This window comes from Doryrhamphus excisus, linkage group LG5 (assembly GCF_037039965.1).
Source record: "Doryrhamphus excisus strain RoL-2023G ecotype Guam linkage group LG5, RoL_Dexc_Guam_v1.1, whole genome shotgun sequence".
Lineage (NCBI taxonomy): Eukaryota > Metazoa > Chordata > Actinopteri > Syngnathiformes > Syngnathidae > Doryrhamphus > Doryrhamphus excisus.
The window spans coordinates 8,573,585-8,590,365 of NC_136361.1; the positions used below are offsets into that span (position 1 = coordinate 8,573,585).

Here is a 16,781-nt window from a genome sequence, read left to right on the forward strand (position 1 = left end):
ACAGTGTGGCTCCAATTCTTCCAATTTTGACATATGTACTATCAATATTGACGCCAACGAAATAGATGTCATATATAACATACAACACAACACAACTAGTAGTATGCAAATGAGCCTTTGAGACTTTGTGGAAACAAAAAAAGTGACTCATTAAACAACTAATAATTAACAACAAAGCAACGATTAACATAATATTGGTTGTTAAAATCTGGCTGTTGGATATATTTTTTGCTGTTCATTTTTTCAAAAGGAGAATGAGGAGGAGATAGCGCCAATATACCATGAAAGGTTCTCCTATTTGGCGATATAGAGCAGGAATGCTGGTGGAAGCAAGAAGCAAGAAGCCTAGATTAGCCTGCTGCTGTGTTTAATGTAACTGTCAGGAGCGTATGTGGTGCATTTAAAGGCAATGAGAGGCGTTCATCGGATTGGTTAAAATTATACTCGGCTGTGTTAAACTCTTCCTCCCTCTTTTCCACTTGCACCGGTGGATGTGACCGGGTTGTGGGTGCGCTGCGCTGCGCTGTGCTGCGCTGTGCTGCGCCAGACTGTACTGCTTACAAAAATTGCAAAGTGCGCTGACCACATACCGTTGGTACAGTGTTGGCGTGACGTAGGCGCAACATTGGTGCTGGACAGGTGCGCCGCACCTGCGCCTCATTTACGAAATTAGAGCCACAACCTTACAATTTTAAATTTTACAGCATACACCGAGTGAGGGTAAGCAGCATGGAAAATGGATGGATGGATGGATGAAAACAAAGTTATCAACAATAGCAAAGCTTTTTGAGCTAAAGTGCTCCCATTTTAACAGAAACATCATGCTAGCTTAGGGTTTTCAACATCTGGAGCTGCCTGACAGATGGTTGGCAGAGGTCCAGGCTGCATTGTGAGATGTGTAGAGAAGCCTGTTTTTTGCAAAGAACCTGTGTAGCAAATAGTGAGGCATATTATTTATAAAAATCAGGATTAGTGCTAAAATGCTAAAAGCTAAAATGTGTTTTTTCTTCATATTTTTGGATTCATTGGATTCACATTATTTTCTATGGGAAATAATACAATTTGTTTTTGTATTAAGGGTTCCACTGTATGTACTGCTACAACAGTACTACAGTACTACTGTCCAGAATACATAAAACAACCCACTGGCATTGCAAGTTTGACCTTTATATAGAAAAAAACAGGAGTAGGTTTAAAAAAAAAAGTACTCTTGTTATTTTCCCCCAAATCATTTTAGCACCTTTTCCATCAAAACAATGTGCATAATTCATGCTGTTGCTAATTAAAATACACAATCAGCTGGATGCAGTATAACCCCCCCCCCCCCCCGCCCCCTCCCATTTTAACTCCCCTCTCCTCCACCCACGACTCCCCCAGTCTACTCTCATGAAAAGAATATTTTTCTTACATCATGTGCAAGTGGTGATTGCGTAATCCAGAGAGCGGGTAAAACAGGTAGACCTGATGTTTTCACACCTTCATGCCCCCCCCCCCCCCAATTAGCACATCATGTCAATCATCAGCAAGGAGATTATGAAAGATTTACTCCGTCTTGTTTGCGCTGTTATGTTCTCTCTTGCTATCAAATACTGTCGTAACTGTAGTAGTCTGCCGTGTTTGGTCCATGTGATGCAGCAGTGACCACCATCTTTGAGGAGTGTGTTGCGGTATGTCCGCCATCTTTGAGGAGTGTGTTGAGGCATGTCCTCCGATGTTTTGTGTTCCGCCATCTTTGAGTTTTTGTATGTCATGTCCTCCATCTTTGAGGAGTGTGTTGCGGCATGTCTGCCATCATGTTTTGTGTCATGTCCTCCATCCTTGAGGAATGTTTTGCATCATGTCCTCCATCTTTGAGGAATGTTTTGCATCATGTCCTCCATCTTTGAGGAGTGTGTTGCGGCATGTCTGCCATCATGTTTTGTGTCATGTCCTCCATCTTTGAGGAATGTTTTGCATCATGTCCTCCATCTTTGAGGAATGTTTTGCATCATGTCCTCCATCTTTGAGGAGTGTGTTGCGGCATGTCCGCCATCATGTTTTGCGTGATATCCTCCATCTTTGAGGAATGTTTTGCGTCATGTCCTCCATCTTTGAGGAGTGTGTTGCGGCATGTCTGCCATCATGTTTTGCATGATGTCCTCCATCTTTCAGGAATGTTTTGCATCGTATCCTCCATCTTTCAGGAGTGTGTTGCGTCATGTCCTCCATGTTTGAGGAATGTTTTGCATCATGTCTTCCACCTTTCAGGAATGTTTTGCATCGTGTCCTCCATCTTTGAGGAGTGTGTTATGTCATGTCCTCCATCTTTGAGGAATGTTTTGCGTCATGTCCTCCATCTTTGAGGAGTGTGTTGCGGCATGTCGGCCATCATGTTTGCATGATGTCCTCCATCTTTCAGGAATGTTTTGCATGATGTCCTCCATCTTTGAGGAATGTTTTGCATCATGTCCTCCATCTTTCAGGAATGTTTTGCATCATGTCCTCCATCTTTCAGGAATGTTTTGCATCATGTCTGCCATCATGTTTTGCGTCATGTCCTCCATCTTTGAGGAATGTTTTGCATCATGTCTGCCATCATGTTTTGCGTCATGTCCTCCATCTTTGAGGAGTGTGTTGCAGCATGTCCGTCATCATGTTTTGCATCATGTCCTCCATCTTTCAGGAATGTTTTGCATCATGTCCTCCATCTTTCAGGAATGTTTTGCATCATGTCTGCCATCATGTTTTGCGTCATGTCCTCCATCTTTGAGGAGTGTGTTGCGGAATGTCCGTCATCATGTTTTGCATCATGTCCTCCATCTTTCAGGAATGTTTTGCATCATGTCCTCCATCTTTCAGGAATGTTTTGCATCATGTCTGCCATCATGTTTTGCGTCATGTCCTCCATCTTTGAGGAATGTTTTGCATCATGTCTTCCACCTTTCAGGAATGTTTTGCATCGTGTCCTCCATCTTTGAGGAGTGTGTTATGTCATGTCCTCCATCTTTGAGGAATGTTTTGCGTCATGTCCTCCATCTTTGAGGAGTGTGTTGCGGCATGTCGGCCATCATGTTTGCATGATGTCCTCCATCTTTCAGGAATGTTTTGCATGATGTCCTCCATCTTTGAGGAATGTTTTGCATCATGTCCTCCATCTTTCAGGAATGTTTTGCATCATGTCCTCCATCTTTCAGGAATGTTTTGCATCATGTCTGCCATCATGTTTTGCGTCATGTCCTCCATCTTTGAGGAATGTTTTGCATCATGTCCTCCATCTTTCAGGAATGTTTTGCATCATGTCTGCCATCATGTTTTGCGTCATGTCCTCCATCTTTGAGGAGTGTGTTGCGGCATGTCGGCCATCATGTTTGCATGATGTCCTCCATCTTTCAGGAATGTTTTGCATGATGTCCTCCATCTTTGAGGAATGTTTTGCATCATGTCCTCCATCTTTCAGGAATGTTTTGCATCATGTCCTCCATCTTTCAGGAATGTTTTGCATCATGTCTGCCATCATGTTTTGCGTCATGTCCTCCATCTTTGAGGAATGTTTTGCATCATGTCTGCCATCATGTTTTGCGTCATGTCCTCCATCTTTGAGGAGTGTGTTGCAGCATGTCCGTCATCATGTTTTGCATCATGTCCTCCATCTTTCAGGAATGTTTTGCATCATGTCCTCCATCTTTCAGGAATGTTTTGCATCATGTCTGCCATCATGTTTTGCGTCATGTCCTCCATCTTTGAGGAGTGTGTTGCGGAATGTCCGTCATCATGTTTTGCATCATGTCCTCCATCTTTCAGGAATGTTTTGCATCATGTCCTCCATCTTTCAGGAATGTTTTGCATCATGTCTGCCATCATGTTTTGCGTCATGTCCTCCATCTTTGAGGAATGTTTTGCATCATGTCCTCCATCTTTCAGGAATGTTTTGCATCATGTCTGCCATCATGTTTTGCGTCATGTCCTCCATCTTTGAGGAGTGTGTTGCAGCATGTCCGTCATCATGTTTTGCATCATGTCCTCCATCTTTCAGGAATGTTTTGCATCATGTCCTCCATCTTTCAGGAATGTTTTGCATCATGTCTGCCATCATGTTTTGCGTCATGTCCTCCATCTTTGAGGAGTGTGTTGCGGAATGTCCGTCATCATGTTTTGCATCATGTCCTCCATCTTTCAGGAATGTTTTGCATCATGTCCTCCATCTTTCAGGAATGTTTTGCATCATGTCTGCCATCATGTTTTGCGTCATGTCCTCCATCTTTGAGGAATGTTTTGCATCATGTCCTCCATCTTTCAGGAATGTTTTGCATCATGTCTGCCATCATGTTTTGCGTCATGTCCTCCATCTTTGAGGAGTGTGTTGCGGCATGTCCGTCATCATGTTTTGCATCATGTCCTCCATCTTTCAGGAATGTTTTGCATCATGTCCTCCATCTTTGAGGAGTGTGTTGCGGCATGTCTGCCATCATGTTTTGCATGATGTCCTCCATCTTTCAGGAATGTTTTGCATCGTATCCTCCATCTTTCAGGAGTGTGTTGCGTCATGTCCTCCATGTTTGAGGAATGTTTTGCATCATGTCTTCCACCTTTCAGGAATGTTTTGCATCGTGTCCTCCATCTTTGAGGAGTGTGTTATGTCATGTCCTCCATCTTTGAGGAATGTTTTGCGTCATGTCCTCCATCTTTGAGGAGTGTGTTGCGGCATGTCGGCCATCATGTTTGCATGATGTCCTCCATCTTTCAGGAATGTTTTGCATGATGTCCTCCATCTTTGAGGAATGTTTTGCATCATGTCCTCCATCTTTCAGGAATGTTTTGCATCATGTCCTCCATCTTTCAGGAATGTTTTGCATCATGTCTGCCATCATGTTTTGCGTCATGTCCTCCATCTTTGAGGAATGTTTTGCATCATGTCCTCCATCTTTCAGGAATGTTTTGCATCATGTCTGCCATCATGTTTTGCGTCATGTCCTCCATCTTTGAGGAGTGTGTTGCAGCATGTCCGTCATCATGTTTTGCATCATGTCCTCCATCTTTCAGGAATGTTTTGCATCATGTCCTCCATCTTTCAGGAATGTTTTGCATCATGTCTGCCATCATGTTTTGCGTCATGTCCTCCATCTTTGAGGAGTGTGTTGCGGAATGTCCGTCATCATGTTTTGCATCATGTCCTCCATCTTTCAGGAATGTTTTGCATCATGTCCTCCATCTTTCAGGAATGTTTTGCATCATGTCTGCCATCATGTTTTGCGTCATGTCCTCCATCTTTGAGGAATGTTTTGCATCATGTCCTCCATCTTTCAGGAATGTTTTGCATCATGTCTGCCATCATGTTTTGCGTCATGTCCTCCATCTTTGAGGAGTGTGTTGCGGCATGTCCGTCATCATGTTTTGCATCATGTCCTCCATCTTTCAGGAATGTTTTGCATCATGTCCTCCATCTTTCAGGAATGTTTTGCATCATGTCTGCCATCATGTTTTGCGTCATGTCCTCCATCTTTCAGGAATGTTTTGCATCATGCCCTCCATCTTTGAGGAGTGTGTTGCGTCATGTCCTCCATGTTTGAGGAGTGTGTTGCGGCATGTCCGCCATCATGTTTTGTGTGATGTCCTCCATCTTTGAGGAGTGCGTTGCAGCATGTCTGCCATCATGTTTTGCATCATGTCCTCCATCTTTGAGGAGTGCGTTGCGGCATGTCCGCCATCATGTTTTGCGTCATGTCCACCATCTTTGAGGAATGTTTTGCATCATGTCTGCCATCATGTTTTGCGTCATGTCCTCCATCTTTGAGGAATGTTTTGCATCATGTCCTCCATCTTTCAGGAATGTTTTGCATCATGTCTGCCATCATGTTTTGCGTCATGTCCTCCATCTTTGAGGAGTGCGTTGCAGCATGTCCGCCATCATTTTTGGGTCATGTCCTCCATCTTTGAGGAATGTTTTGCATCATGTACGCTCTCTTTGAGGATTGTGTTGCGGCATGTCCGCCATCATTTTTTGCTTCCTGAGGAGGCATCCTGCGAAAGAGTGTGTGTCTCCATGGCAACCACACAGCCTGGTTTGGGTCCTAAGTGAGGGAGCAGATGAGAGGATGCTTCATGGTTTGGTTTCATTGGTGCGAGCGTGAAGGTGATAGTTGAGTAAGTAGACGTTATTGAGGGTTTTTTTAGGAGGCACAAGAAAGTCTCTCAGGCGCGGATACAAAATGTGCGCCGATTCTGAATGAGGGCTCACATGCACGCTCGCCCACGTGCGTGCACTGTGTGGAACAGTATGTGATGTTTACCAAGTGCTCTCGTTGAAGAGCAGAACACGGAGGAAGAATGAACAGGATGCGTCCAAAGCGGACCCGCTTCTTCTTGGGTTCACACGAGGGTCAGGTCATTGTCTCCTCCTTTTCCAGACGTCTCTAATGACTCCAAGATGTGCTCGGCGTTTTCCAGCACAATGGCCCCTTCAGTGACTTTGCACCCATTGAAGCAATTTTCCTTGTATTTATTTATTCTCTCCAAGTAAGGTGGCGTTAAAGAGGAGAAAATGTCAGCGGTAATTCGACATCAGGGGGAGGTGGCGCGTGGGAGTAAGTGCTGGCAGTCTGTCCAACTGTCAGGAACAGTACCGCGCTTAATAGCGTGGAGCTAAAGAAACATGAGCTTAATTACCGCCACGGAATTGCTTCACATCATATTTTACTCGCTAGGGGTTAGCAGGCTGCGGCGGGAAAATTTCAACACACCGACGTCCTACACGCGGCCTCGAGGCTCAGGTCGCTCTATAAAGTTCTATCTTGGCCTCATTGATGTTGTGGCTCTCTTTAATAACACATGAAAGAGGCTGAAACAGCAGGCTCATGCGGTACATCACAGCATAGCATAACAATCCACGCATACATGCAGTCGTGCCCCGTGAGAAGCAGAGTGATGACTCAGAATAAGCCACGGGTGTCCACGCATGCTAGCATATTATTATTATTCATTATTCATTCATTCATTCATTTTCTACCGCTTTTCCTCATAGGGGGTGCTGGAGCCTATCCCAGCTGTTTTCGGGCGAGAGGTGGGGTACACCCTGGACTGGTGGCCAGCTAATCACAGGGCACATACAGTGAAGAAAATAAGTATTTGAACACCCTGCTATTTTGCTATTTCTCCCACTTAGAAATCATGGAGGGGTCTGAAATTTTCATCGTAGGTGCATGTCCACTGTGAGAGAGATAAACTAAAAAGAAAAATCCAGAAATCACAATGCATGATTTTTTAACAATTTATTTGTGTGATACAGCTGCAAATAAGTATTTGAACACCTGAGAAAATGAATGTTAATATTTGGTACAGTAGCCTTTGTTTGCTATTACAGAGGTCAAACGTTTCCTGTAGTTTTTCACCAGGTTTGCACACACTGCAGGAGGGATCTTGGCCCACTCCTCCACACAGATCTTCTCTAGATCAGTCAGGTTTCTGGGCTGTCGCTGAGAAACACGGAGTTTGAGCTCCCTCCAAAGATTTTCGATTGGGTTCAGGTCTGGAGACTGGCTGGGCCATGCTAGAACCTTGATATGCTTCTTACGGAGCCACTCCTTGGTTTTCCTGGCTGTGTGCTTCGGGTCGTTGTCGTGTTGGAAGACCCAGCCACGACCCATCTTCAATGCTCTGACAGAGGGAAGGAGGTTGTTCCCCAAAATCTCACAATACACGGCCCCAGTCATCCTCTCTTTAATGCAGTGCACTCGTCCTGTCCCATGTGCAGAAAAACACCCCCAAAGCATGATGCTACCACCCCCATGCTTCACAGTAGGGATGGTGTTCTTCGGATTGTACTCTTCATTCTTCTTCCTCCAAACACGCTTATTGGAATTATGACCAAAAAGTTCTATTTTGGTCTCATCTGACCATAAAACTTTCTCCCATGACTCCTCTGTATCATCCAAATGGTCATATGCAAACTTAAGACGGGCCTTGACATGTGCTGGTTTAAGCAGGGGAACCTTTCGTGCCATGCATGATTTCACATCATGACGTCTTAGTGTATTACCTACAGTAACCTTGGAAACGGTGGTCCCAGCTCTTTTCAGGTCATTGACCAAGTCCTGTCGTGTAGTTCTGGGCTGATTCCTCACCTTTCTTAGAATCATTGAGACCCCACGAGGTGATATCTTGCATGGGGCTCCACTCCGATTGAGATTGACCGTCATGTTTAGCTTCTTCCATTTTCTAATGATAGCTCCAACAGTGGACCTTTTTTCACCAAGCTGCTTGGTAATTGCTCCGTAGCCCTTTCCAGCCTTGTGGAGGTGTACAATTTTGTCTCTGGTGTCTTTGGACAGCTCTTTGGTCTTCGCCATGTTACAAGTTAAAGTCTTACTGATTGTATGGGGTGGACAGGTGTCTTTATGCAGCTAACGACCTGAAACAGGTGCATCTGATTCAGGATGATACATGGAGTGCAGGTGGACTTCTAATGGGCAGACTAACAGGTCTTTCAGGGTCAGAATTCTAGATGATACACAGGTGTTCAAATACTTATTAGCAGCTGTATCACACAAATAAATTGTTAAAAAATCATGCATTGTGATTTCTGGATTTTTCTTTTTAGTTTATCTCTCTCACAGTGGACATGCACCTACGATGAAAATTTCAGACCCCTCCATGATTTCTAAGTGGGAGAAATAGCAAAATAGCAGGGTGTTCAAATACTTATTTTCTTCACTGTATAGTATACATACATATAAACAAAACATAGTTGTTTTATTTTTTATTTATTTTTATTATTTATTTATATTTTATTTGTTTTATTATTCATTCTTTCATTTTCTACCGCTTTTTCCTCACGAGGGTCGCGGGGGTGCTGGAGCCTATCCCAGCTGTCTTTGGGTGAGAGGCGGGGTCCACCCTGGACTGGTGGCCAGCCAATCACAGGGCACATATAGTATACATACATATAAACAAAACATATTTGTTTTATTTTTATTTTTTATTATTTTTTTATTATTTAATTTTTATTATTATTATTATTATTATTATTATTATTATTATTATTATTATTATTATTATTATTATTAATAATAATTATAATTATTATATTAATAATTATTATAATAATAATAATTATAAATAATTATTATTATTATTATTATTATTATTATTATTATTATTATTATACTAGGTGGTTGTACAAGTACAAGTAAATACCGGAGAGACCACGTGCAAATAGATGAGATGTGAAATAAAACTCCAAGAAGTTGATGAAGTGTCCTCAGCGATCTTCTAAGCTTTTTCAAGTTGAGGCTAGTTCAAGTCCGAAAGAACAGTTGCAGTTGCTGGATGGAGAAGAGCCTTAACCTTAATACTTGTAGCAATCAGCTAAGCTGACCCAGATCCAAATGGGAAACCAAGCCCGAACCAATCTTGAAGGAAATGGAGATTTGACTCAGGAAGGAATCCAAGTTGTCATAGTGACCAACTTAGCATGGGAGAGACCCACTAATGCTGATGATGCAAGGATGCCAAGCCAGGAAGTGCGTGTGGAGTTTGCATGTTCTCCCCGTGCATGCGTGGGTTTTTTCCGGGTACTCCGGTTTCCTCCCACATTCCAAAAAAAACATGCTAGGTTAATTAGCGACTCCAAATTGTCCATAGGTATGAATGTGAGTGTGAATGGTTGTTTGTCTATATGTGCCCTGTGATTGGCTGGCCACCAGTCCAGGGTGTACCCCGCCCTTGTGTGGAAAAGCGGTATAAAATGAATGACTGTCAGTCAAGTTCCTTGGATTAGAGCGAACCACTGGGGCAGTCATTTGGAGTCGCGTTGTGGTTTCAGAACCATGGATAGCGCCTGCATTTGCTCCATGTGTGGATTTACACACATTATACCTCATGTTAGCAATACCACTATTTATTTTACACATTTGTTTTCTCTGTCAAATAGGAAGTTACATAATTAGTGTAAGTTCAACTACGTGTGCTTTTATTGCATGTTTGCACTACATACCTAAAATGTCATATAAATCATTCCGTGACTACATGGATGTCAGGGTGTTTGAAGTTGTTTCACAATTTTCCCAGCCTGCAGGGTTAATAAATATAAAAGGTCAAACTGCATTTAAATCCCATCACTGCTTTACTTCCAGTCCCTTGGAGATTAACAACCTCAATGTCTGCTGCACGACACGACACATGAGAGACTTACTGAGCACTTTTTTTTGCATTCTACAGCACAACCACATAAGATATATGTATTTCTATCATTTATAAGCATACTGAATAACAAATGTAAAATTATTTCCAAGCATGTTTTTACAGTAGCAATGCCAACAAGGGATATTGCATGTGAATGAATAGCTCATTCATTCATTCATTTTATACCGCTTATCCTCACGTGCTGGTGCTGGAGTCTATCCCGGCTGTCTTTGAGCGATAGGCGGGGTCCACCCTGGACTGGTGGCCAGCCAATCACAGGGTACATATAGACAAACAACCATTCACTCACATTCATACCTATGGACAATTTGGAGTGGCTAATTAACCTAGCATGTTTTTGGAATGTGGGAGGAAACCGGAGTACCCGGAGAAAACCCACGCATGCACGGGGAGAACATGCAAACTCCACACAGAGATGGTCGAGGGTGGAATCAAGCTCGGGTTTCCGAGCTGTGAGCCCTGTGCGCTAACCAATCGTTTGCCGTGCAGCCCTTGCTGGATTATATTTTAATTATAATTTTATTATAATTATAATTTTAATTATTATTATAATTTTTAATTATGTTTAATTATTTATATAAATTATTGAAATTAAATTTGTTATATTTTTATATTATATATATATTATATATTATATTATATATTTATTATATAATATATATTATATTATATTATATATTATATTTTTTATATGTTTTTATATTTCAATTTTTATAATATAACCCTTGAGCCTATTGAAATGGTCTCCTGTCGTTAATTCTAATACTAATCTAACTAACTAACTAATGATATTGTTAATAATGAATTAAAGGGACCTATCATGTTCCTTTTTGGCCCTTTGTATTGCATCGTGTACTCCTATAGAGTAGTTACACACAGTAACCAGCTCAGAAAGCTTTCTAGATAGTTCTAGATCCATTTTCTATGTGACTCATCTTCACTAGCGCCGTGGGAGCATGCTGGAGCTAAGGTGACTATATGTCCCGATTTGCGCAGGATTGTCTCGCATTTTAATGATTTTTACTCGCTATCCCACATTTCTGATTGACAAGCACCAAATTTCAACACATGCGTCTAAAATCTTGTTTTTTTTTATCAAACTGTGAGTAGAAAAGACAACACACAGTGGAGGCTTTTGGATCTGGTCACCCTAGCTGGAGCCTATCCCAGCTGACTTTGGCCGAAAGGCGATTTTACACCCTGGACTGGTCGCCAGCCAATCACAGGGCACATGTAGGCTGAATATAGAATGGTTGTTTGTCTATATGCCCGCCTCTCGCCTGAAGACAGCTGGCATAGGCTCCAGCACGCGACCCTCGTGAGGATAAGCGGTACAGAAAATAGATGGATATTTGGTGAGGGATATTTGTGTACCGCCACCTGCCTCTCACATGCCACATGCCCAGGAGACCCGCCCCACTATTTGAATAGCACAGGTAAGATGAGGCTATTTTTAGTGTATAAAGCTAACTTTACATCCAATCAGGTGTCTCCAAGCATGGTGGGACACCTTTTAGTGTTTTATAATGTCAACTTTTCACTGGCTTCAGTGTCAAGTCTGCACTCCCTCACGTTTAATTTACCGCCCTGGCGGTCTCTCACTCGTGTGCTTTTGGACAAAGACGACCGACTCCGTGTCCAGCTCGGTGTTTTTCTTCTCCTGCTGGCGTGGGCTGTTAGAGAATGCGAAGCAGCAGCAGGGAGACTGGCAGCTGAAAGGAAGCTATTTGGGCAGGTGAATGAGAGGCAGAGCGGGGTCGAGGAGGACGGCAGATGTGGGCAGGTGTGCAGGGAATGCAAGCGTCTAGGTGAGCTGCAGGGCAGGAGAAGAGCAGAACAAGGAGAGGTGGACTATTTCAGTAGGAGGAGGAGAAAGAGCAGCCATCGGCAACATGAGGAGTCGCGTTGACAAAGTGACAGGAAAGGAGAACAAACAAACAGACGCAGCCCACACTCACAAACATTTGATATCAGGCGGCTGGCGGAATATCAGTAGAGGAGCAAAATGATGAGCGGAGCAAAGGTTCTTGTTTCATTAGATGTTCCCATCTGCTGGAAACGCTTCCTTCGAAAGCACAGCTTGCCGCTTCCTCTCTACACGGGTCGACCGAAGCAGGAAGTTGCCTTTCAATCAACCTTCCCTCCTGTCCACAATTTATGAAAATATGTCAACGGGTTATGTTTTATGTTAGTAATGATTTGGGGTGCATGAGAAAGTGCATGAGAAAGTGCATGAGAAATAAGATACCTTCCCATGCAATAACACAACAAAGTGTCTCCAAACTTTTGTCTGTTGGTGTCTAATTTTTTTCTTGTTTCATTAGATGTTCCCATCTGCTATTTCTCATAGTTTCTCATGTTGGTAACACATATTGGTAATTTACCATATTTGATTATATACTGTATGTGTTAATATATCATATTTTATATAATACCATATATGGTAATATACCACAAACACATATTGGTAAGACACCATAGTATTTGGCTATATACTATTTGTGGGAGTATACCATATTTGATAATATGCCATATATGGTTATATACCCACATTTCTTAATATACAATAGAGCGTAATATACCATATTTTCTGATGGGTAATATACTATATTTTATAATATACCATATATGGTAATATACCACAAACACATATTGGTAATATACCATATTTGATTATATACTATCGTATTTGATCATATACCATAGTTGGTAATATACCATATTTTCTGATGGGTAATTACTATATTTATAATATACCATATATGGTAATATACCACAAACACATATTGGTAATATACCATATTTGATTATATACTATCGTATTTGATCATATACCATATGTCACGGTACGGCATGTCTGTGTTGCGGTGCGACCCCAGGATGCAGAGAGCAGGACCAATTGCCGGTAAATTATATTTATTTAGTGCAATAATTGCAGCAGCAGCGAAAAAGCAACTCAGGTAGCAGTAGGACAAACGACAATGATCCAACAAAACGAGAAGCACACACCTGAACTAAATAGAGGAGACAAATTAGGGACAGGTGTGGGTGGCTATGGCAACAAAGGCAGAGGAGGCAAAACAGGAAGTCCAATACAAAATAGGAGTGTCCAAAAAGTAAACCATAGCCCAAACAGAGAACATGGACAAACTGTCACCTGGAAACCCACACAGGGCGTGACACCATAGTTGGTAATATACCATATTTTCTGATGGGTAATTACTATATTTATAATATACCATATATGGTAATATACCACAAACACATATTGGTAATATACCATATTTGATTATATACTATCGTATTTGATCATATACCATAGTTGGTAATATACCATATTTTCTGATGGGTAATTGCTATATTTTTAATATACCATATATGGTAATATACCACAAACACATATTGGTAATATACCATATTTGATTATATACTATCGTATTTGATCATATACCATAGTTGGTAATATACCATATTTTCTGATGGGTAATTACTATATTTATAATATACCATATATGGTAATATACCACAAACACATATTGGTAGTATACCATATTTGATTATATACTATCGTATTTGATCATATACCATAGTTGGTAATATACCATATTTTCTGATGGGTAATTGCTATATTTTTAATATACCATATATGGTAATATACCACAAACACATATTGGTAATATACCATATTTGATTATATACTATTGTATTTGATCATATACCATAGTTGGTAATATACCATATTTTCTGATGGGTAATTACTATATTTATAATATACCATATATGGTAATATACCACAAACACATATTGGTAATATACCATATTTGATCATATGCTGTATATGGTAATACATACCATATGTGATAATATTCTGTAATATACCATATACAGGTATATGGACACATATTTGATCATATATTTTATATAGCGCATTTGATAATAGGCCATATATGGTAGAAAATGGTTTGACCTTGGGGTCATTGGACTCGACTCATCAGCAGTGATTCTGAGACCGGTTACTGTGTTCATGTGCGGGGGGAGAGTTTGTTTATCCTGCAGCCGCCCCACCCTGCCACCCCCCCCCCCTCCCCCCCGCCCCCTTGTATCCTGTTGAGGTTCAGCTTATCTTCCAGTCCAGCCAGTCGCTTTCTGTCTTTAGCCGCTTTCTTTCCCGAAGGAGTGATAACACGTTGTGACCCCACCATCCCACCTTTGCTCCCCCGTCTGCTGGCTCTTATTTCCCTCCATGATGTTCTATCTGTCTTTGTGTGCCAACAGATCACCGAGCTCGACGGAAGAGCATAGCCACAGGGAAGCAGCCCAGCATGGAGGTCCCTCCCACTGCCCCCCTTCAACCCTTCCGACAATCCGTGAGTAACCCCCCCTGTTCCCGCCCTCACTCGCTGCCCCCGTCCCTCTCGCTGTCCCTCGTTCCCGGCCCCACCTTGGCCCCGCAGCAGCACACCTGCGGGCGGCGGGCCAGCGGCACCCCACCTCACCCGTTCCCTCTCACCCTAGCTGTGTCCCCCACCCTCAGTTTGTACCAGCCGCCGCCGCCCCAGCAGCACCGCCACCTAAAGAGCCTCAAGAAGGGCGCTGGCACGCCCCCTTTGTCCCGCTCGCTGCCCCTCTCCCCTTGCTTGTCCCTCACCCTGCCCCACTCGCCCGCCGCCTCCTCCTCCTCCCCCCCCTTCTCATACTGGGGTGGAGACTGGAGGACCGCCGGTTCGAGTCCCGTGGCGGGAGGAACGTTAATTGCAGCGCTGCCCCCAGTGGAGGTATGTGATTGTAAACGTGACTTCGAGACTGGCTCGTCACTCGTGTATTTCCTGTTTGCACTTTCAAAGCATTCATGTCACAAATTTGGGATTATTTCTTGTATTGACTACAAAAAACATCCAGTGAGGCCTGGACTTGCAGCGTCCACATGCACGTCTAGTCTCACGTCTAACTTCTGGGGGCCAAGTAAAGAACAAATGTCTTTGTTTATTCACTGGTTTGTTATGAAAAGTTGCAGATTGGGTTACAGGTTATTACATTTGCAGACAGGGCTCGACAATAACGATGTACCGATGGCCCAGGGCAAGTTAAAACCAAATTGGGGCAAGTAAATCCAATCAGTGGTATTCCCGTCGGGCAAGTGCACTTTGGAATGCCATACTGCCAAGAGTTTTTTTAAAAGCGGTTCTTGTTGGGTGTTGGTAAAACACGGACTGCGTAATTTGCAAACCAATCCTTGCAAATCTTGAAGTGAACCAATCAGAATGGTTTATTTAGACAGCGGTCCACAGTCTGCATTTTACCCACACCCTTTCTTGTTGGCAATCAACCAATGAGCGATGGTTTGACTAGGAAAACATTATCATGGCGTCCCTGCCAACATGGTCTAATTCTTCAACAACTTGTGAAGGAAAAGAGCAAAAAGTGATGAACCAGTGCCTCCTAAACAAGTATTTTATTAGCGGCAGCAAATCAAATGATGGCACAGGTGAGTGATTCACATTGCTGTGACAATTTGAAGTGGTCACAATTAGGGATCGACCGATATGGTTTTTTGGGGGCCGATGCCGATACCGATTTTGTTTCTATCACCCTTAGCCGATGGCCGATTTTGCTTGGGCCGATATTTGTGGCCGATACTGCTTTTGATCCCTCAATTTACATCAGGGGTCTCAAACTCAATTTACTTGGGGACCACTGGAGCTAGGGTCTGGGTGAGACTGGGCCACATCAGGTTTTCCAAAAAAAACAAAAAAAACACATTTATTAAAAAACAGAGAAATGAATAAACTTTGCTTCGGTTTCGATTTTCTACAAGAAAAGCTCTGATAAAACATTCCACTGTTCTCAAATATTTTAATTTTTATTTTTCTGCACAAAATAAGACAAAAAATAAATAAATAAATCAAGAATAAAGAAAATCAATCAATCAGTAATAAATAAATATAATAATAATAAAACGGCAAATAATAAAAACTTAAGAAACCACATATAGTTGGTGGGTAGACAAATGATTTTTTTCAGATTAAAATAAACAAAGCATTATTAGAGCCCTGTAGACATGACAAAACACGACTATAGTCACATTTATACTCTTTTTATTTACAACATATTGCGCAACTGCAGGGTCTTGAGACACATGCTAACTCGCAAACTAGAGAGCTAGCGACCTAAACGGTAGCCTCCAAGTTATTTCCTTTAAACTTAAATAGCCAAAAACTTACCACTTCCACACGGATAGGGAGGATAACTATTAACAGTTATTTAACCTTTAACATGAACATGAATCAAACGTAATAATTTTTTCTGGGTACATGATACCATACAGCATCCATATCAAACTTGCGCGGGCCGCACTAACATTAAACTTTCATATCAAGGCGGGGGCCTCAAACTAGTGTCCTGCGGGCCACATTTGGCCCGCGGGTCGCGTGTTTGAGACCCCTGATTTACATGAAGAAATGACCATGATAACAAATATTTATTGAAATGTAAACACTGAACACAGTAGGATTCAGCTTTCTTAAACACACATGTATCGGTCGAAACACCACCCATTAGATCCAATACCAAGTGCTGATTTTGCACAAGCTACAAAATCTAGCGCT

General features: G+C 42.1%; 1 protein-coding gene across 14 annotated transcripts in view; it reads left to right on the plus strand.

The window, feature by feature from the left end:
* Positions 1 to 16,781, plus strand: part of syngap1b (synaptic Ras GTPase activating protein 1b) — a 194,619-nt gene that overhangs the window by 117,130 nt on the left and 60,708 nt on the right. For all 14 annotated transcript variants that reach the window (XM_078790642.1, XM_078790646.1, XM_078790647.1 and 11 more), the window contains one exon: positions 14,452 to 14,951. In XM_078790642.1, the coding sequence (XP_078646768.1) occupies positions 14,452 to 14,951 (500 nt within the window). The remainder of the gene's footprint in view (positions 1 to 14,451; positions 14,952 to 16,781) is intronic.